The sequence below is a fragment of the Hypanus sabinus genome, unplaced genomic scaffold (genome assembly GCF_030144855.1).
Source record: "Hypanus sabinus isolate sHypSab1 unplaced genomic scaffold, sHypSab1.hap1 scaffold_697, whole genome shotgun sequence".
Taxonomy (NCBI): domain Eukaryota; kingdom Metazoa; phylum Chordata; class Chondrichthyes; order Myliobatiformes; family Dasyatidae; genus Hypanus; species Hypanus sabinus.
Window position 1 is genome coordinate 188633 of NW_026781549.1, and position 23622 is coordinate 212254.

The 23622-nt window shown below is 45.9% G+C and overlaps 1 protein-coding gene across 1 annotated transcript; it reads right to left on the reverse strand.

The window, feature by feature from the left end:
• Positions 1-5602: 5602 nt before the first annotated feature.
• LOC132389894 (NACHT, LRR and PYD domains-containing protein 3-like) lies at positions 5603-23429 on the reverse strand. Its single transcript, XM_059962453.1, has 11 exons — positions 23421-23429; positions 23172-23237; positions 21593-21665; positions 19918-20010; positions 19179-19345; positions 18096-18267; positions 17936-18001; positions 7191-8928; positions 6511-6597; positions 6187-6354; positions 5603-6050 (listed from the first exon to the last, which is right to left on the reverse strand). The coding sequence occupies exons 1-11, from the start codon at positions 23427-23429 to the stop codon at positions 5963-5965; spliced, it is 2727 nt and encodes a 908-aa protein (XP_059818436.1). The 3' UTR covers positions 5603-5962.
• Positions 23430-23622: the final 193 nt, after the last annotated feature.

The window sequence follows — 23622 nt, forward strand, 5'->3', positions numbered from 1 at the left end:
ATTTTCAAAACTGCTTTTTGTCTGGCGTAACGCAGTCGCACCTTGGCGGCTTCTGCCTTGGCTCTTGTCTGGGTGGACTTACTTGATGTCGGTTTACTGACCTTGTCGCTGGGCGCCATCGACTTGATCCCGGATCGAGCTGACATTGCAGCACTTGGAACACCTGATAACGCCTGGGTGGGCTTACTTGATGTCGGTTTACTGCCCTTGTCGCTGGGCGGCGTCGACTTGAAGCTGGATTGAGCTGACATTGCAGCACTTGAAACACCTGATAATGCCGCTTTTTCACTGTAACGTTCTCCTTCGCGTGTCACGAACGCCGAATTTAACGTCGAGATAAACCAGTTAATAAGAACCAGATCGCAGTAAGATTAACCATTTACTGTTCACTCTTCACATTAACATATGGTGAAAACTGTTGATAAAACAATACAAGATTGATACAGTATTTGTTCCTTCCTTAATATCACATTTCAAGTGTAAATACTTGCAAAGGTGACTATAACGACATTACACTAAGGTGCAGTATACAGGGAGAGTTTACCTGCTCCATTGACTACTTTAAATACACTTCCATGCAAACTATCCGCGACTCTTTAACTAACGAAAGCATAAACATTATCTACCGTCGTTACTTCTAACAGGATCGGCATTAACATCTTAGTTCAACATATCGATTATCTATTAACTTACAGCGTTGCTCTCACTGTGATTTCTCATGCCTGCAAAACAACTCTGCTCAGGTGAGCCTCGTGGTAAGCCCCCACCCTCGCGCTAATTTCAAACCGGTATTTTCCCACAAGTCGCGGCGAAACCGGATGTGACGTCATCGCATACCGATATATTTTACATGCAATGAATATACTTTAAACACTTCTAATTCTAACTAGAAAATACTATTGAATGAATTACTAAGCGAAAATATTATAGACTAAATAACTGTCGTAAAGACAGCACATATATATTGGCATCACCACGGTAATTGGGCTATAGACCCCTTGTGAAGTTCGGGCTATTGGACAAATTTTTGAAATTTGTAAGCCCTTGACTGGAAATGTCCGGATGTTCTGAAATGCCGCCCGTGGAACCCACTTCGCCTGCAGGACAAAGCGCGGTTCAATTTTGCAGAGGAATAGAGGTGAAAACGATAATAATGGATGTAACGCTACCATGGGCACGTGGTTAAAGGGACAAGCTCGGCTGCCGTCGTGGGCTAGTCTGTCAGCATATTGATTTTGGAGAGGGATCCAGGTGCAGTCAAACAACAGGAGACAACATAACTGACGTCATTTCCCGTTTCCCTGACGTATGATGGAATAGACTTACAGAGCAACTCTGCGCTGCCATACACGGAATTGAAAATACACCTGGAGTAAGATGTTAACCAACGACAGCTTATCCTGACATGCAAACATCTGATGTATTTACATTGCACCTTAAGTATAATCCTTAAGTTTCACTAGAAACATTAATTATAACAAAGCGTCGAGTTAGTAGTAACTGGCGCGAGGTGCATAAATCTATTGTGCGTTCGAAAAGATATCGGTCGTGTCAACTCTTACTTCTGTCAACCCCGGGCGAGGAAAATCACCAGTGTTGTGTACCGCTAATCGGTTGCAGGACAGACAGCAGTGAGACGGAACTGGAAATGCAACAGAGTGAGTAATGTTCCGTCAGAAAGTAGTGCAACATCATTAAAAGCAATTTTAATTCGGATTTCCAGTATCATTCTTTTATTTTTCAAACATCGGCAAACCTTCCAGATAGAACTCAGTTCGTTCGGGAGAGAAACAAAACAAATAACTTTTTGCAGTTGCTCTGGAAGTTCATTAAATTTCAGCGTGCACTTATCATCAATAGAAATATATATTCCCGAATGAGACTTATTTTTTTCTGTAGGGAACCGGACGTGTGGTCAGAGAGAAACAGAGTATAGATGGCGAAGGAAAGAAACAGATTGTCACGAGGCCTTGGGATATGAACAGAGATAAAGGCGTGGGAGATATGCAGGGACAACGAGGGAGCAGGTCGGAGATGGAGATAGAGTTAAAAAAAAGAAAAATATACACGCTCTGTTTCAGCCCGATCATCTTCCCTCACGATGAAACTCACTAGTCTGCAATGAGATTAAATTTTGATGAGAAGTGGACGTGGGGGAAAGAGTAAACGAGGACAACGTGAAAGATATTGAGAGTAAAACACCATGAGCATCACTAAAAAGAATGAATCAGAAACAACGGAGAGAATGTAGAAATGGAGAGGATTTTACCTAACTGGACCAACCCGGATTAAATCGCTGTCAGATGTAATGGACGTTATTACAATAAAACGGGCGTGACCCGACTATAGACCCTTCATCGGGGTGAATTACTGCTGAGGTGACCACTACATATTACACGTTCGTTGAACGACACATTTCACCTATACTGGGTAAGCAGCGAGTGAAATATATCATCACAAAATGCATGCGTATTTCCGAGCGCTCAGTTGTTACCCGTGGTTCTGCATACCGTATCGGCAAGTGGATAAATTATGAAGAAAACATGGTGTTTGACAAAACACCTGCAGAAATCAGCAAGCCGATCTACGATTTAAGGAATTTGGTTAACAGTTTCAGTGGGTGTTTCACCGCGTTCTGCAGCTCCTCTCTGAACTTGCTCTGAGTAAATACATGTGTTGGTGCAGGAGCTGAGGATCTGCAGCATCGTCGCCGTGGATACTGCGATATAAGTCGGATCCGCGTCCCTGTAACGAGGGATATTTGCAATCAGTACGTAGATATCAAAAAAACCACCAGTGTTAACCACAGAAATATAAAACTACCGGTTATACTGAATAGTAAAACGACGGATTTCATTCGGTTCTCCATTTCCGGGTCCTTGTCATCCTTTCCGTCGCTGCCGGGGAGCACCATTCGGATTTTATTGGCGGAAAAAATCCGTCTAACTGTCAGAGCATTGAACAATAAAATCAGAATAAACGGGAGACAAGGAATGAAAATACGGTGAATCATCTGAGTGCGACCCACGAGGGCGACCCACGAATCTCGCTCTGGTCAAACAGCCATAGGAAACTCCGTTAACTAGCATCAACGGATCTAAAGTAAAGTAGAAAGGGATTAATTCTAAACAGCCCAGAACACTCACCGTGCCTATGACTATAACAACCGTTCATTCGATGCAATATTTTCTTTTCAACTTTTCACAACAAATGACCATAAAACTGTCATTGGTGAAGGCGACTGTCAGCCAGACAGAGATTCAGGTGCTTGCTCAAAGGAAGCAAGGGACGAACTTGTAAACGGGAGTTCGATGGAGGAAGGAAGACCAGAAGTATTTCATAACCTTCCACTTCAGCAGAGGGTCAGAGATAACGACCAGGAGATCGGCCGCTGCCATTCCCAGCAGGTTCCGTCTGAGACATTTGGAGAGACCGCGCTTACCTCGGGAGAAGATAGCAATCGCCAACTGGTTAACTGCAAAATAGAAGAAAAGAAACAGAGAAATTACTGACTAGTCAGGGTAACGGAGCAGCCGTGTGATAGAATTAGATTAGATTTTGTGGGGTTTTTTTTCTGGCTCACAGCGAGAATCCCCAGTACATAAGAAGCCATGTATTATCGGCGTGGAAGAGAACTTGCGCGAATTTTGTAATAGTGTTAAATCAAAATGAATTCGTAAGCCGACGAGAGGAGAGCTGCTTAAATTCTTCCTCGGGCGCAGTAAAGGATGGACATTCAATACAGCGTCACTGGCTCTGAACAGCACAGGAATGAAATTAAATCCACACCTGCAGTTCCCTCTACTCACATTTCGGAAATAAATGAGCTATTCGCTCTGTTCCATAACCAAGCCGCGCAATTCACAGACGATTTATACGGACGTAACAGAAGGACGGCTGGTTCTCACAGAAGTAGTATAGCCCGTGTCCTCCTGTGCAGACATTTCGATTCACAATTATTCCATGATATCCAATCAGGAGAGAGGAATTCAGTCAAAGGCAGCATCTCGGCTCCATTAGACCCGCTTCCAAAGCAATGGGAGTAATATTGTCAGCGCGTTCCGCCCACGGCAGAAATACGGGGACACGGCAGGTGACTGTGGAAGCACGTAGCTAGAGAAACACTTCCGAATATCAGAATTAACTCTCAGTTTCTGCCGTTTGCAGATGTGATAGCGACTTACCGGGAATTCCAACGGCTGAAATAACGGGGTAGTAAATGTCTTCTATCCGCCACATTACTGTATATCCCACTTGAGTGACGCAGTGAACGCTATTGTCCTGAATTCCACAGCTCGGCAAGACACTCTGGGCTGAATACAGCAACAAACTATGATTTATACAGGGGATCAATCTGCAGTAACGGAGTCCCACCTTTGATTCTGCTATTGAACCAACAAATTACATCACCGGTGTCTCGGGTCCAAAAGCTGTCGGCATGTAACACAAACACATTAATACTATTGGCATTAGCTCACTTAGATCCTTCTGCGTAATTTTACCAAAATGTGCAACGAGACCAGTAAGTGAGCAGTCAGCGGCTCTGCTTATAACTTTTCCACATTTGTCTTGTCAGCGGTCAGAACAGTTCCCATTTTCCAACCTGAACTTTCACTGTGGCTCTCTTCCCACATGCATTCCGGAATCGATGTTTCCAGCATTTTCGGCACTTTTCACAGTCACGCCTGCTGTTTCCTCTGCAAGTAGAACCGGTTTCCCCTCAGTGTGGACGTGACCCAGGGACACATGAGAACCTTCCCTGTTTCTTTCTGCAGACTTTCAATTAACGTCATTGTTTTTTTTAATATATTCAGCAGATCCGCTTTGGTCGGTCAGACACCAAAACTACCCCAACTCGTCCCACTATGTGCCACCAGATATGAAATATACTCGCTGTACCCACAAGCTGTGTAGTTCTTCATCAGCCCTGGACCACTTCAGTGTTTACCTCATTTTGATCAGCTTCCCACTATAATGTTTATTTCCAATAACATGAAGCTCAGAGCTGTGCACGGTTCACTCCATCGCTTAAACCATCTTCCCACATCTGTTGTGCGTGCGTGCGCGCATAAATGTCCCTATTACATTTCTTTAAATGTATATGAATAGAATTTCCTGCCCGTGCTGTGGACTTTTAAACCTTAATGACGGGCAAAGCCGCTGTTGAATCCACCTGAGGAACAGTTAGATTTTGAAATATTGTAGCTGTAGGAATACAATTGGCTGTGAAGGCTGCCACTCGCTGTTTTGTGAGTTATGAGCGCAACCACCAACACGTTTGTCTCTGAGAAATACTGGCATGATTTAACAGAATATATTCTGCCATGTACAGAATCCGCTCCGTATACTGACGTTTTTAACTCCTGCTCTGTCCTTAAGATATCCGTGTCGTTAGCATTCCCCTCCTAGTGGAAAGAAATGCAGGACCGCCAAATAAGGCCAGCTCTCTCTCTGTCCCCCCTCCCTTTCTTTGTGGAGTGTAAGGAGGGGGTGAGTTTCCCAGCAAGGGGGCTGGGTGGAGATGAGATCCTAGGCACCCAGGGTGCGGGGGACAGCATAAACTTCAAATAAAACTCGTCCGAAACGAAGACAGGATGTTACAGTGATTTATTGATTTCATCGACAAATGTAAATTAAACGATTTGTGAGCTGCTGACGTGCGGGAATAAATAAGCTGGTCCCGACTCACTCACAGTCACACACAATTAACTGACCGGCGACAACCAGGGGCAGTTTGAATAATCAGTCCCGTTTCTCACTGTCACTCTGCATCACGGATCTGATGATTATCAAATCACACTTCAGGGCCGTGTCCCAGATCACCGCAGATCCAGGGTCATTTCTGAAACCTTGCGAATTGCTTCTGGAGTGCGGAAAGATAAGGGAGGGAGTTAAAAGGGGGAGGGGGTATCGGCCAAATTGTCTCCATCTTGTGGACGGGTATATTCACACATTCAGACGTTTACAGGTACACTCTCAGTCCGGGTCTAGACTCCTGTAGAGACTCCAGTTCATTCTCCCCAGTCCCACTGAAATTATTCACTGCCAGCCTGAAACGGATGGAAAAATAAAGATGAAAAAGAAACCAGATTATATAACCGTGTCAGTAACAGAGTACTGGGGTACCAGAAAACCCGCGGATCTGATGAAATTTTTATCACATTGAACATTAACACAGACACTCACATGATCTGCTCCAGACTCGGGTGGGTCAGTATGAGCCGGCGGAGAGCGGGGACAGACTGGTCTGTGAGCGGGTTCCATCCCAGGTCCAGCTCTATCAGTGATCGGTTTGTACTGAGAGCGGAGGCGAGATCCTCAGCACCAGAATCTGTAAGTTCGACATGGTTCAGACTGGAAATGAGAGATAGAGTGAGGGTGAAGGACACAGAGAGACAGGGGCAGTACAAATTTCCAGAATTTATCAGTAACACAATTACTGATCACATTAATGTTCAGTGTCAGACACCCAGTGTCTGTAAACACAATCTCCCACAGTCTGGTACTCACTTCAGTGTCTGTATTTTACACTCCGGGTTCCCAAGAGCCGCAGACACCAGTTTCACTCCTGAATCTCCCAGGTCATTCCGCCCAAGACTAAACAGAAACAGACAAATTAATGAATGGGTCTGAAGGAATTTCTCTCACTCGGTTATTTCAGGAAACATTGAACCTTTCAGTAAATCACTGATCAGTGTTCCCATCACTGTCAATGTCCCTCACTGACCAGTTACAGGGGATTCACTGATGTCAGTAATTTAGTCTGTCGGTGTGACCCTGTAAACTCCTCATATTCTGTCTCATTGCGCGATGGTTAGGAAAGTGTTCCTGACTTGTGAGTGGATCGGAAGGGACAGGGTTGAAGGGGTAAAGTCCCAAAGTGAGGAAGACTTGTGAATAGAGAAATGTCGGTGGGAAATGACACCATCTGAGGAAAAGGATGGAAAGACGGGACATGAAGGAGGAAGGGGGATGTGAAAGAGAGATCCCACAGGACGAAGCGGGATGGAGAAGAGAGATTCCACAGCAGGAACGGAGTTGGGGAAGAGACATCTCACAGGAGGAGGGGGGATCGCATTTGTCACAATTCTTCACAATCATATTCACTATAGTTTTACCCAAATCCCTTTACATTGAAACAACACAATGGAACAATTTCACAGTTCAGAGTGAGAGAAAAATTAAGTTACCTCAATACCTGGAACTTGTGCAGCCAGGGTCCCAGCTGCTGGATTCCTTCACACAAAATGTGGCAGTATGACAGGTCGAGACGTTTTATTGTATCACAGAGTTTGACAACATGAGACAGGACCGCGCAGTCAACTGGGATCAGTGTCATTCCACTGAATGAAAGTTCTTCCACAGATCCCAGTGCGGTCTGAGTCAGTTCACGATTCTGAGACTCAAACAGGTAGTGAAATGTGTTCAGGAGCCTCCTTTTACCAGCTTCACTCGATGTGTTTTCACTCTGGCGTTTAACCTCCTCCTTCACCCAGTCCATCACCCGGCAGGCTGTTTCATGAGGAAATGGACCCAGAAACTCCTCCAGACCTCGAGCTGTCATTGGGGAGGAGAGACCAGCAACAAAACGGAGAAATACCTCAAATCGCCCATCTGTCGTATTGTGGGCTTCAGTGAGGAATTTCAGGATATCCTCGGGATGTATAGTCAGGAATTGTGCGACTGCAGCTGCAAACTCTTGGATGGTGAGGTGTGGGAATGTGTACACCACGCACTGGGCAGAATCCTCTCTCCCCAAAAGCTCCATCAGGAACCCAGACAGAAACTGGAATGGCTGCAGATTGTAGTTGTTCAAATCTCCATCTGTAAACACAGTTCTCTTATCGGACACTCCTCTGAAGGCCATCTGACCAACCCTGAGTAACACATCACGGGGGTTCTCAATCTCACGGCTGTGGTTTTTCAGGATGCTGTAAATATAGTAGGAATACAGTTGGGTGATGGTCTTGGGAATTTGCTGTGGGTCCCTGTCTCTTTGTGTGAAGAAAGGGCCGAGTGCAAGTGCGAGGATCCAGCAGTAGGAGGGGTTGTAGCTCATGGTATACAGGATCTCGTTCTCCTTCACGTGTTTGAAAACAGCTGCCGCCACCGTCTGATCATCAAAATGCTTCATGAAATATTCCTTCCATTGCTCACCAGCAAATCCCAGGATTTCTGCCCAGACCCTGATATCTGCCTTTTCCAATAACTGTAACGCAGTGGGACGTGTGGTCACCAGGACCGAACACCCTGGGAGCAGCTTGCCCTGGATTAAACTGTACACAATGTCAGACACTTCACACCAGCACTCGGGATCTGGACACTGGTGTTTAGGTTCTGTATCTCTCCATTTGTCTGCAAAATAGATTCTGTGTTTGAATTCATCCAAACCATCGAATATGAACAACAATCCCTGTGGGTTCTTCCAGACATCTCTCAGGAAATTCCCAAAGTCAGGATACTGATCCAGAATCAGTTCCCTCAGGTTTGTTCTGCAGTTAATGGAGTTTAACTCCCGGAATTTGAAACTAAAGACAAACTGGAATTGTTGGAATATTTTCCCCATGGCCCAGTCATAAACAATCTTTTGTACCATTGTTGTTTTCCCAATCCCCGCGACTCCGGCCACTGCTGCTGATCTCCCAGATTCGGATTTACTTCGGGAAAAGCTGCTCTGGAATAACTGATCAGTCTGGATTTTTTCCATCTCTCCGTGGAGATGTTTCTCTCTCCAAAGCTCGTGGTCTCTGCGTCTTGCCAGCAGCTCATGTTCAACCAGTCTCCGATCTCGAACAGCAGAAATGACGATGAGCTCAGCGTATCGATCAACCAGGTGGAAAACCTTCACCTTCTCCCTCATCAGGATCGTGTTCACTCTCAGTGTTTCAGTTTGTGCCCGCAGAGTCTCCATGTGTTTCTGTTGAACATCTTCAATGGGAACAGACAGTGTTCAAACTGTTAGATGTCTCAACTCAGAACTCATTATTTAAGCACACAAGAGTGAGCCCAAAGCTATTGCATTAGTTGAATTAATCAATGAATGTCCGTACAGTAAAGTAAATTTGCATAACAGTCCCCTGACTGAACAGAGAGGCCTGGTCTGGATAAACACATGGTCATCATATTTCCATATTAACTGTGCTGTGAAGATGAGAATTTCCCTGGTAGTTTACTGACCCCCGACTGTCCCGTACTGGACACCCTCTCACTACAGCCACAGATATCACTGTTCTTGTGGAAGAAACTTTTAATCCCCATTGTTGATGAGGTGTGTGTGGAGATAGAGAAAAGGGACGTTGGCATTCTGTCAAAGGAACAGGTCGGGGAATCACAGCTCCCCCCTCCCCTCTCAACATCACTGATTCAAAATGCAAAGAAGTATATTCGCTGATCAGTTTCTGCTCCGTGGCTGGGTGGCTGGGGGAGAAAATGTCAATGTCTTGTTCAGGAGATTGAGATAGTCAGCATTTTGGCACAAACCACAGACAATCCACCCACCCCCCCACTTCCATCATCACAGATGCTGCCCAGCTCACTGGGTTCGTCCAGAAAATGGTTCGAGACGGCAGATCTGCAGTAACGGGTCTCTTAAAGAGTCTGTGTTGTAAATGCTCAACAGATCCAAGATTGAATATACACGAGTGTAAAGGAGAAGGAAATAATTGTTATTCTGGCTCTGATGAAGCTCAAACTCAGATAGTGTATGCAATGGAAAACTCAGTATTTTTTTTCAATCGTTCTGGTGGTGGGGTGCGGTTGTTAGTTGTGGATGTGTTGACCTGTCTTACTGCTTGAGGAAAGTAACTGATTTTGAGTCTGGTGGTCCTGCTGTGGATGCTATGTAGCTTCCTCCCTCATGGGGCGGGGCAAACAGCCCATAGGCAGGATAGGTGGGATCCTTCCTAACGCTGCTGGCCCTTTTCCAGAGCCGTTCTGTATATACGTCCCTGATGAGAGGTGGGATGGGGGTGCCGGTGATACGTTTGGACAGTTTTGACTACCCGTTGTCCAGTTGGCCACAGTTATGCAGCATGTTGGCCTGCCCTCTGCAGCACAGCTGTCGAAGGACGCGAGTGTAGATGTGAGTACAGGTCAGCCAACGTCTGTGGAAACGGGAGAGACCACTGGTCTATGGCTTTAAATACACGTTTGAAAACCATGTTGTTTACAGGTCGGGAGTTAAAGAGAGCAGAGACCGAGGAATTTTGGTAGCAGCCAGCATGAAGTCTCATTACACTGTGATGTTTAAGCATTCTCCTCATTTAGATAATAGTCCACCCTATTGTTTCTCTTGCCAAAATGCAATACCATTCATTCCCCAACATTGTAATCCATTTGCGACACTCTTCCAATTCGTCGAAGTTTTGCTGCAATCGCATTGCTTCCTCAGCACTATCTGCCCCTTCGCCAATGTTCGTATCATCAACAAATGCGGTCAGTAAAGGAGCCCAGCAGAAGCAACTGATTGGGCAACCAAGGTCAAGTGACCAAGCGGTTTTGAAAGACTGATACCAATAAATAGAGGGGTAGCTCAAGTGGAGCGGCCAGTGCAAAGCTGCCAGTAGAGGTCTGGAGCTTTGGGGCTTTGACTCATGGAGCGGCCTTGTCGAGGGTAGAGCCTTGTGAGGGAACTGCGAGTCTTTGGCTTGAGAGATTTTGGCAGTTTGACTGTGCAATCAAGTCAATTACGATTTGAATATCTTAACAGAAAGCAGTTAATTAGACAATTCAAGATTTGAATAGCTCAGAATCAGCAGAAAGCAGCTGATTGAGCAATCGAGCTCAGGTGACCAAGCAGTTTGAAAAACTCAGACAAATAAATAGAGGGGTAGCTCAAGCGGAGCAGCCAGTAAAGGAGTGGAGCTTTGCGGCTTTGACTCGGGGAGCAGCCTTGTTGAGGAAAGGGCGAGTCTTTGGTGAGGAAGCTGAGGGAGGAGACTACGCCACAGTTGGTGAGGGTGAGAAGTGGTGAAGAGATGACAGGTAAATTGGTTCAGTGTGATGCTTGCCTGATGTGGGTGGTCAGGGACACTGATGGTGTTTCCGGCTGCTACAACTGTGAAAAGCGTGTCCAGGTTCAGATCCTGAAAGACCGTGTTAGGGCACTGGAGAGGCAACTGGATGACCTCAGGTTCATCCAGGAAAAACGTGAGTTTTCTGGACAGGACCTACAGTGAAATCGTTACATCTGAAGATAACAGAGGAGAGAACGGGGGCGACGATGAGGAAGAGATGGAAGCTTGAAGTACAGGAGACCCCGGGGGATGTGCCTCTTGAAATCATGTTCACCCTCTTGGAAGCTTGGGACAGAAGACACTGCCAGTCTGAGAGGTGGACGGGTCTGCGAGTCAAAAATTGGCACTGAAGCAAAGCCAAAGAGACAGACGACTGGCAGAGCTGTGGGTTTTAGATTCTTAGACCACTGGGATCAGTTTCGGGGTAAGGATGAATTGTACAAAAGGGACGGGTTGCACCTTAGCAGTCAGGGGACCAGCATTCTGGCAGGTTTGCCACTGCAACACGCGTGTGTTTAAACTAATAAGTGTGGGGAGGAGACGAACTGGAAATATAAGGATGGAGTTAAAGGGAAAGAGTGAATAAGAAAAGTTAAGAAAGACATCAGAATTTACGGGGCAGGAAGCTCAGGAGGGGATCGGAGAGTATGGCCAAGTGCAATAGGACCAATGTGACAAGAAGGGGAGTAATGGATTAAAAATATTTTATATAGATGAGCTTGAATTTCAGTTGGAAGTTGGTAAGTATGATGTTGTAGGAATAACAGAGACATGGCTGCAAGAGGACCAGGGCAGGGAAATGAATATTCAAGGATATACATCCTATCGGAAGGACAGACAGGTGGGCAGACGGGGTGGGGTGGCTCTGCTGGTGAGGAATGAAATACAGTCCCTTGCAAGGAGTGACATAGAATCAGGAGATGCAGAGTCAGTATGGGTAGAACTGAGAAATTTTAAGGGCAAAAAGACCCTAATGGGAGTTATCTACAGACCCCCAAATAGTAGTCTGGATATAGGGTGCAAGTTGAATAAAGATCTAAAATTAGCATGTTGCAAAGGTAATACTACAGTTGTAATGGGGGATTTCAACGTACAGGTAGACTGGGAAAATCAGATTGGTACTGGACCCCAAGAAAGGGAGTTGGTGGAGTGCCTCCGAGATGGATTCTCAGAGCAGCTTGTGCTGGAGCCTACCAGGGAGAAGGCAATTCTGGATCTAGTGTTGTGTAATGAACCGGATTTGATAAGGGAACTCTAGGTAAAGGAGCCATTAGGAGGTTGTGACAATAATATGTTAAGTTTTAATCTACAATTTGAGAGGGAGCGGCAGGATCAGTGATTCTCACCGTGGCTAACAAGCGAAGTCAAGGAGAGTATAGAACATAAGAGAGAAGAAGTATAACATAGCAAAGATGAGCGGGAAGCCAGAGCACTGGGAACATTTAAAGAACAATAAAAGATTACTAAAAAAAAGGCAATATGCGGAGACTATAAAGGAGGATAGTAAAAGCTTCTTTAGTATGTGAAGAGGAAAACGTTAGTTAAAACTAAAGTTGGGCCCTTGAAGGCAGAAACAGGTGAATTTACTATGAAGAGTGAGCAAATGTCAGACGAGTTGAACAGATACTGTGGATCTGTCCTCACTAGGGAAGGCACAGACAATCTCCCAAATATAATAGTGGCCAGAGGACATAGGATAATGGAGGGACTGAAGGAAATTCACATTATGCAGAAAAAGGTGTTGGGTAGTCTGATGGGACTGAAGGCTGATAAATACCCAAGGCCTTATGGTCTGCATCCCAGGGTACTAAGGAGGTGGCTCTAGAAATCGTGGACGCATTGGTAATTATTTTCCAATGTTCTATAGATTCAGGATCGGTTCCTGAGAATTGGAGGATAGCTAAAGTTATCCCGCTTTTTAACAAAGAGGGGAGAGAGAAAACAAGGAATGATAGACCAGTTAGCCAGACATCAGTGGTAGGGAAGATGCTGGAGTCAATTGTAAAAGATGAAATAACGGTACATGTGGATAGCAGTAACAGGATCCGAGTCAGCATGCATTTACGAAGGGGAAATCATGCTTGACTAGTCTTCTGAAATTTTTTGAGGATCTAACTATGAAAATGGACAAGAAAGAGCCAGTGGATGTAGTGTACCTGGACTTATAGAAAGCCTTTGATAAGGTCCCATATAGGAGATTAGTGGGTAAATTAAAACACATGGTATTGGGGGTAGGGTATTTACATGGATAGAAAATTGATTGGCAGTCAGGAAACAAAGAGCAGGGATTAATGGGTCCTTTTCAGAATGGCAGACAGTGACTCGTCGGGTACCGCAAGGGTTGGTGCTGGGACCGCAGCTATTTACAATATACATTACTGATTTAGATGAAGGGATTAAAAGAAACATTGCCTAATTTGCAGATGACACAAAGCTGGGTGGTGGTGTAAAATATGAGGAGGATAGACTCCAACGCTTCAATCACTTAGGTTAGGCTAACTGGCCTGTAATTCCACAAACAAGAGAGAATCTGCAGATGCTGGAAATCCAAGCAACACACACAAAATGTTGGAGGGACTCAGCAGGCCAGACAGCAGCTGTGGAACAGCTGACGTTTTCTTTCGAGATCCTTCGGCAGGACTGGAGACAAAAAGCTGAGGAGTAGATTCGGAAGGTGGAGGGGGAGGGGGCGGAGGGAGAGAGAAGTGACAGGTGACAGGTGAAACTTGGAGGGGAGGGGATGAAGCAAAGTGTATGAAGTTGATTCTTGATAGAGACAGGAGGCCATGGAAGCAAGAAAAAGGTGGGGAGGGTCACCAGAGGGAGGCGATGGACAGGCGAGGGGATAACATGTGAGACGTACGAGGGCATGGGGAACGGTGAAGGGGGAGAGGAAGCCTTTCTGGAATCTTAAGAAATTGATATTCATGCCATCAGGTTGGACGCTGCTCAAAAGGTGTTGTTCCTCCAACCCGAGTGTGGCATTATCCTGACGGTGCAGGATGTCATGGACTGACGTATCGGAATGGGAATGGGAAGTGGAAATAAAATGGGTGGCCACTGGGAGATCACGCTTGTTCTGGCGGACACAGTGCAGACGCTCGGCGAAACCGTTCGCCACTCTATGTCTGGTTTCATCGACAGACAACAGACCATACCGAGATCAACTACGCCTCCCTCTTTTGCTCTCTCCAACCACTATTTTCCTTTCTTCCATGCCTTCTGTCTCTTTTACTAACCAACTTCCTAGCTCTTTGCTCATCCCTCCCCCTCCAAATTTCACCTATCGCCTGGCATTTCTCTCTCCCCTCCCACCCCGCCCGCCAGCTTTCAAATCGATTCCTCAGCGTTTTATCTCCAGTCCCATCGAATGTTCTCAGCCCGAAACGTTTACTGTACTTTCTCCATAGATGTGCTGAGTTTCTCCATCATTTTCTGTGTGATAGACTATAACTTTTTTATTTTGTCTTCATCCCTTCTTTATGCTTCTTTTTGTTACCTATTGTTAGATTTTAGAAGCTTCCAAATCAACTAGCTTTCCTCTCACTTCTGCTACATTATATTGCGTATCCTATTCTATTATGCAGTCCCTAGCTGGCTCATAAGGGATCATTACAATAATCTCCCTGACATGTAGGGTATCACAGAGTACTGGGAACCTGTCAGAGCTGTGTGGAGACTCACAGTGCATCAGGACCTTGCCAAGGTTCTGTGGTGTCTAAAGGCGTGTCTGGACCCTGTCAGGGGGGTGTGGGGTGTCCTAGTGTGTCAGGGCCCTGTCAGTGGTGTTAGGGGCTTCACAATGTGTCAGTACCCTGTCAGTGGTGAGTGGTTTCTCACGGTGTGTTGGGACACTGTCTGAGGTGTGTGAGGTATGTCAGGACCCTGTCATTAGTGGGTGGGGATTAACAGTGTGTCCGGACCCTGTCAGGGGTATGAGCTGTCTGACAGTGTGTCAGGAACCAGTCAGGTGTGTGTGGGGATTCCGTGTATCAGGACGCTTTCAGAGGTGTGTGGGGGTCTCCTAGTGTACCTGGAACCTATCAGGTCTGTGTGGGGTCTCACAGCGTGACAGGATCCTGTCAGGAGTGCGTGGGTCTCTCTATAAATCAGCAACTTGCTGGGTTGTCTGGTGTCTGGCTGTGTGTCAGGACCTGCCAGGTGTTTGTGGGTTCTCACAGTATGTCAGGACCCTGTCATTAGTGGGTGGGGTTTCACAATGTGTCAGGACCCTGTCAGGGGTGTGTGTGGTCCCACAGTATGTCAGGACCCTGTCATTAGTGGGTGGGGATTCACAATGTGTCAGGACCCTGTCAGGGGTGTGTGTGGTCCCACAGTATGTCCGGAACCTGTCAGGGTTGTCTGGTGTCTGGCTGTGTGTCAGGACCTGCCAGCGATGAGTGTGGTCTCAAAGTGTGTCAGGACCCTGTTCGCGATATATGGGGTCTCACAGAGTTTCTGGACCCTGCCAGCGATCTGTGAGGTCTCATAATGTGAGACCTTACCAGTGGTGTGTGGGGTCTCATAGTGTATCAGGACCATGTCCGAGATGTGTGGGGTCTCACAGTGTGTCAGGACCATGTCCGAGATGTGTGGGGTCTCACAGTGTGTCAGGACCGTTTCTGGGGTGTGTGGGGTCTCACAGTGTGCCAGGACCGTGTCTGGGGTGTGTGGGGTCTCACAGTGTATCAGGACCATGTCAGAGGTGTGTGGGGTCTCACAGTGTGCCAGGACCGTGTCTGGGGTGTGTGGGGTCTCACTGTGTGTCAGGACCATGTCAGAGATGTGTGGGGTCTCACAGTGTGTCAGGACCGTTTCCGGGGTGTGTGGGGTCTCAAACTGTGTCAGAACCCTGTCAGAGGTTGTGTGCCGTCTCGCAGTGTGTCTGAACCCTGTCAGGGGTGTGTGGGGTCTCCATTCAAAGTGTTCGGCTGAAATTGGGAGCGTCGGAAAACATTAATTGTAGACATATTTTCTTTAGAGAATATGACAGTGGTAGAAATGGTGTTCTTCAATAGTCATGGAGAGATTCTGTTTCTTGTACAGAAATGGCTGTAGGAATTTCACTGTCGTGTTTGTTCCCTCGGCAAACAACATGAGGAATAGTGAACAAAAAGCTTGTAGCGATTTACCAAACCCATGGTGCAGAGAAACTGAGGGGTTTCATTGATATGATGTGGACTGGAACAGCATTAACAGAGGTGAGTAGTTTGTAAACATCCTGATTCATCTCACTCTGGTCCCATATTTAAATTATCATGTTTGGAATTTGTTCTTGTAATTGAGAGAGACAGTACCAGGGTTCTGGCCGAGGTTCCTTATATTTCTGTTGAGAGCTTTGAATAATCGGGTAAAACATGGGCTGATGCAATATTAATAAGTTTTGTGATGTTTGTCTTTCCTAAGCTCTCTCCTCTGTTAAATGTGCAGTTGAGTGATCTAACTCAGTCTGCAGTGATGAAGCCTCACCACCTCTTGAGCCCAGGAACTGCCCCGGGCTCCGTTTTCACAGTCATGATGGGCCTATAGATGTAGTGAGCTTTCCATCCAGACGGTCATAGTTTAACTAATTGCAATATTATTTAGAGATATTTTCAGACATTTTCACCTTCCTTGCCGCGATCCTATAACCCTTGGTTTCTCTGTCCTAATTCCCATCTCTCACCCTTCGACAGTGTCCAGCGCACAACACCGGCAGACAGGAATTTCAGCTTCTGTGGACTGAGCTGAGGAATATGTCCCCCAATCTCACCCTCTCTAACACTGTAGCAGTGTTTGCACTAGGGGGTGCAGATGTGAACACAATGTGTTCATATTCTGCTCTGTGGTTGAACAGACCAGTTGGGATGTCACCTGATTTTCTAATTAAAGTGATGCGATTGTTACTATTCCGTGACTGGAACTTCAGTGGACGCCCAACTCTAAGAAAAGATAATCTGCTGGGGGAAGTTTAGAAAACGGTTAAGAAAGAGTCTGTTCAGGAGAGGGCAGTGGCTGTCAAGAGAAGATTTTGACATTTTGTGTGAAGAAATATAAGTTTTTAATTCCATTTTCCATATCCCCCTCTCCCTTTCTCCACGTAGACTCGCAGTGGAGGAACTTGTAGGCCCTGGAGCGGTGTGAACAATTTCCTCAAACTCGCCAGCTCTCTGCCTCTTTCGTCAAAATGACCTTTGAAAACATTCGCTCTAAGAAACATGCTTCCATGTGTCTCACTGTGTTCTCTGTCACAGTGCCCATATTTACCTGGTCAGATCCCTGTGGCTCAACAACCTAACCGCCGTACGCAAATTACAACCGTTGGTGGAAACAGAGGTCAAGTTTCAACTTAATGAACTCTGCTGCAGCCCATTCTGGGCTATTGCATACCGCCCCACTACCGGAGGGATGTTGAGGCTTTAGAGAGGGAGCAGAAGAGGTTTACCGGGATGCTGCCTGGTTCAGAGGGCTTGTGCTATGATGAGAGGCTGGATGAAATTAGATTGTTTGTTCTGGATCGTCGGAGACCGAGGGGAGCTCTGACACAGGTTGAGAATATTATGAGAGGCAGAGATAGAGTGGACAGCGATCACCAGTTTGTCGCGGTTGAAATGTCTTTTACCAGAGGGAATGTATTGAAGGTGAGATGCTGTAGAATGAAGTAGGATGTGAGGGAGAGCTTTTTTATTCATCAGAGAGCCGTGGCTGCATGGACCGCACTGCCCGGTAAGGTGATAGAGACAAATTATTAGAAGCTTTTAAGAGACGTTTGGGTAGACACATGGATGTAAGGAAGATGGAGGAGTATGGACATGGTGCAGGAAGGAGAGATTAGAGTTCGGCTATGTAGATTTACCTCTCAGCTGGTTCGGCACAATATTATATGACTAATGACCTATTCCTGTTTTACACTCTTCAATGTTCAATGCACGTTCACTTACCTTTTAGCTCACTGAGAACCTTGATTAAACCTTGAGCAGGATTTGATCGATGGGAGGGATCACAACCTGTTTGAATTTAAACACATTGAGGGAGATGTGTAAAATTTTAAAGTGTGCTCTATTCAATCCAAATTTGAATTCATCTCTGATATTTTCTCACCATATATCTGTATTTCGTTCAGTATTTTGTCCAACATTGGAACATCATTCCACATTTTCATAAAGGTTTCCCACATCACCCTGCGGGCGTGGGAGCCTTTCTCCATCACCAGGCTCAGGAGGAGTTTAGAACTGTCCGCCCGCTCTCCCTTATCAGCGAGATCAGAGATTTTCTGTGAAGAGTAACGGTGAACATATTGGGGACTGACAGATTCACACAGAGAATGAGAAGTAAATGATGTGCTGTGTAACGGGATCAGACTGAGCAGTCACCCGGACGGGTGCCGATCCTGTCTGGACATGGAGTGTACACTCTGAGTGCAGAGCACAGGGAGGGACATTCACTGTGCACCTGGTCCACCAGTCAATGAGATCCTGGCTGGTCTATGACCGCTTCATTGACGTGGCTCCAATTCCATAAATAATCCCTCACCGGATTTGACGGTGTAAAACAGAAATCATAAAATAACGATCACAGAGGAAGAAATAAAACTGGAGGATTTTATTTTATATAACAGACTGAACAGCCTCAGAGAAGTTGCAGAATTTATGATGTGATTCATCTCCTCAGTCCGCCAGTGTCTAAAATGACAGCGGATTACTGGCTGACATCTGACACCTTTCGCTTCCCTTTTCCAGTAGAGGTTTTCTCAGTGATTACACGTTACAACATGGCAATGTTCCCCGATTCACACTGCATGGAGTCACAGATTGTAACAGAATTATCTCCACCCAGAACTGAACACACCCAGGCTCCTGTGGCATTCACTGATGATGTCCCGGTTCTCACTGACATCCTGCCGTCACTCTGTACATTTTTCACAGATTGAAACTTCCTGTCATATTTGCCATTGATGCTGTTACTTGCTCAACTCTCTCTGAAGATCGAGCAGCTCCCCACCAGTCCGCGGGTTCTTTTCACCTCTTTCCATCTCTGGTACAGATTCACATGTTCCGGATCGCATGTGGAGTATTTATTTCCCAGTTATTCTTTTATCTTATTTAATATCCGTTGAGTCAGAGATCCTACGGCCATCAGTCCAGTGATGTGGGAAAATTCAAACCCATTCCCCCTCCCACTCACCCGATGTTCCTCTCTGCTGAACTGTTTCTCAGCCTTTAACGCCAGGCTCACTCCGGGAACCCGTCCTTCCATCGCCTGCTCCAGCCTGTCCCGGTAGAAGTCCGTCAACTGCAGCAGCTGGAAATCGTCCCAGCTTGCCAGGAGCTCGCTGATCACTGAGCCCGGACCTGTGAAGGAAAATGAGGAGCATTAAAGAAATTACTGACCTCATACTGGAGAGTAACTTCACTTTGGAACCTAAAGATCACCAAACACAATGCGAAGTAAATGTATATGGGGATGGAGGAGAATAAGCAATCAACGTTTTGGGCCAAGGCCCTTCATCGGACTGGAAATGAGGGAACAGAAATTCTAGATATTGCCACATTACTTTCCATTCATTGTGGTCCTCATCCGAAATGTCAAATCTTTGTTCCTCTCCATGGATGCTGCCTGACCTGCTGAGTTCTGCCAATATTTCGTGTGTCTTTTTATTGCCCAAAACTTTCAGCATCTGCAGAATGTCATTTCTTATAGAGTAACTCGCTATTTCAATGTGCATCACGATCTGTTAGAGGAGCAGCAGCAGACGGTAATTGTACACCTTCTACGTTTGACTGTATTTCCCCCAGAAATGTTAACACTCTCTCTTATCTCTCTGATCAGTTTTCACAAACACTTTGTGAATTCCCAATATTGAACTAAATACAGCCGCAGAATCAGCAGAGTATTTATAAATTAAAATAATTCGCCAACATACCCGTGTCCTTTCCCGATGTTGAAGGCACTGGAAGTCCTCCCCTGCCCGCGCATTGACCCATTGTGAGGACAAGTGTGATCAGCTTTTGTTTCTCTGTAACAAAACAAATAACAGGAGGGTCAAACATTAATTGGGGTTTACAGTAGAACACTGTTTTGTTTTTAAACTGAGGCAAACACTTCCAAACATCTTGGGCCTGTCCACTGAAGCCTTGACAGGGCCTGATCCAGCTGAGCCCATCGATTTCCGCTCTCTCCATCTATTGTACAACGTGCCGGGACTTCCGGGGTACCTACGTGCTATATTGCACACAATTCCCTTTTCGGAGCCAATCTTGTGTCCTCGACCGGGAGTGATGTGTCAATGCAATGGCAAGGCAGGTTGAGCAGACAGCACCCACTGCTTTGGTCCTCCTACCACTGGTGGTGCTATGGTGAGTAATGGACAGCTGTTACAGCAGTGTGGGTTGAAACATTTCTGCCGATTAATGAGACATCCATTCCTCTCGTCACTGAATTATACAGATTTCTCAGTCACACCTGATTCTCACCATCTCCTTTCAGTTTAACATCCCCTGGCATTGACAACAGTGGCAATACCATGGTTTAAGTGTATATAGAATCACTCTGACATCCTGAACAATGCAATCTCACACATAGCATCATGACATCTTGTTCTGAACCACTATGCTATCTCCGGCAGAACTTTAAGACCATTATTATCATCTAAACTCGGTCAAGATTCCTTTGGACATATCACCTGTCTATTATCAGATAGGTATATGGTACCTTGTTAAGCACAATGTAGACCCGCCATGCATCCGAAACAGCAAGTTGGGAAAAGTCATTGTAACCTGTTGCAATATGAAGCAGACTCCTGAATTTAGTATCAAACTTTCTAACCATGCCATGTACATTCATCTACAAACCAATGTCATGAATATCTAATTAACGAGGCCTCGACACTGACATGCACTTCCCACTCGTCACGGACATCCATTCGTTAAATCCATCTTCAGTCATCACCCTCTGCTTTCTGTCATTGAACCCGGTGTGAATCCAGCTCACCAGCTCCCCGAGAATCCCACGTGACCTATCCTTCCAGGTGAGCTGCCATGCCGGATCTTGTTATAGACTTTTCCAAAGTTCAGATGAATATGTTACAATCCAGCAACAATGAATATATGATTGAAACAGGGTTTTTATAACAAATAAAACATTTCTTAAACACTGCTAAAAAAAACAAAAAGTAAACAAACGACTAACAACCGGAAGTCAGCTACGATGCGGCAGCTCGAACAGTTCTTAAAGCGAGAATCCGAAAAACAGTTCTTAAAACGGTAAAGCAAAGACAGTTCTCATAAGTAGTAATACGAAAATCCAAAATTTTACCCAGTCGCTTAGGAGACACTTCTTGAAACCATTTAAATTTTCTTTCACGTCGTCTTACTGCTGTTCCCAGACAAAGTATGATTTGTTCGAAGGATTCATGATGAAGAAAATGAAACGGCTTAAAGGCACTGACCTTTCTTTGGCGAAACTTTACCCAACCCTCTATTCTACCGACAGAACAGGAGTTATGATGGACATAGCTGACAAATTCCTTCCGAATGAGAATCAAACAAGGTCGAACCTGCTTGGCCGTCGAAATCAACTTTCCTCGATCATTAACTTACCGAACTTCAAATCTTCACTCTCCAATGACTGGACTGGCAGTATTATGGCAAAACTGACGGCAATAACCTTTGACTTAAGGCAGAAAGTGAAACTCCACTTTTAAATGAATCTGCGTCATAACATCCGAATACACAGAAGTGTGGAGTCACTACCATATTCAACCACGAACTGCCCACGTCACAGGATGGGGTTCTCCTTTAATACCCGGTTGGGGGGGGGGAAACTATCACATGACCTCTCACTGGGGGGAAAATGAAATCACTCCCCCATCACAAGACCATTACCTCATCTCCAGCATAGTTTCAATTACATCATGTTCACGTGACTGGTATAAGATACCCACGGGTACATAACATCACTGCTCTATTTTATCTCTCTTCAGTTAGCTTTTCAAAAGTTTCCAGAATACTTGTCAGATATGATGTCCCACTGAGTGGTGCAGATGACAATTTCCCCACAATCAATGTCCAGCCGACCGGGGCTTCAGCTTCACGGCAGACTGAGGAAATTCCAATCCAGATGTAGAATTGCCGACCTGGACTGAAGCTTCCATACTGCCAGTTCCATACCCGCAGAGTCACTAACCCAATATTATGACCCATACAAAGACGTTTTGGTGCCGGCGATTTGCCGTGGTGTTCCTGCCATTTCCGATTCACAAACTGATGTTGAACTGGAACCTAAAGACCCTTTGCCGGGGCCGGGGCTCGGGCTGGTTCACCGGTCTGTAGACTGTGAGAAGATGCAGATACACTTCAGCTTGTTTCCAACAACTAAACTGAGCAGGTTTGATCACAATGGCATTGCTGTGTGGGATCTTGCCCAGCACACCTGTCTGCCATGCTTCCGCTGAGTGTAGCAGGAAGAAAATGTGAAATTATAAAGTAGAAAAATATGGGAACTCCGTACATCAGGTTTCATCCGTGAAAGGCGAAATGGTGGAAGATCCAACATCTGAACTACAACTGTCCAAGATGCTGTCGATCGGCTTTTCCAGTATTTTCGTCTTCTTACTTTAAATTTCCTGCAACTGTAGCTTTATCCCTCCTCTTTATATTATGCACAGATGGTAACTGATTGTAAAATACCAGCAACACGCTAAAATGTTTGTTGGTTATCAGTTCATTCTGACCCTGGTGTAATACACTCCATACAATCAATGCCGGACAAATGGCCGCTTTCAGTGTGTTGGGAATATGTAAAGCAATTATCGACCCCAGGCTTCGATCCATCCCGAGCTTGGATCCGATAACTGGCCAGTTGTTGGAAGTAAAGTTCCCCAGGTACATCTCAATGGATGGGTTCAATCTCGGCATCAGCACCTCACCCCCTCCTGGGACCAGAACACCAGGGGTTGAGCGCGGTTCCTCTCAGGCGTTTCAGTGTGAAGGACCTACAACCCGGACGGACCCCTGCGGTTTGTGTCCAGGAAGTGGAACGAGGCCGCCAGTTCGAGGAAGTTAACGGGACTCACTGCCCGACATCTCCCCCCCACCCCCACACCGGGATCGGCCTCAGTACTCACCTATGGGAAATTGTCGGTCGCGTTCACCCTGAGTGACCGGCCTCAATACTGACCGATGAGAACTTGATCAAATTGTTCCCCAGACGAGATCTGTCCTCCGGCTCCCAGCCGATGATCCGCTTCAACAGAGAATAGAAAAAAAAAACACCGCCCATCCGGGGACTGTGAGAGCGGGGGCGGAGCTTCGACGGCGGAACCCTCACGTGCTGCAGATTGGCGTATGAAATGGGAGTGAGAAACAGGATCATGTGACGGGAGGAGGGTCTCCCATCTGAACCGGTTTTACACGCTGCCCGACCTACCTGCCGCATTTTACACCTTATTTCGTATTTACACCAACTACAATTTTCAATTTTTCCCTCTGCATCTTCCATGTCCCGATCACTCCACCACCCGGTTCTTAGAGTTACGGGATCAATTCCCATCCCGGTCCGAAACAGAATTCCCACTCCAACAGGAATTATGCAGGTTTCATTGAAAACACTTCTATGTTTATAAACACTA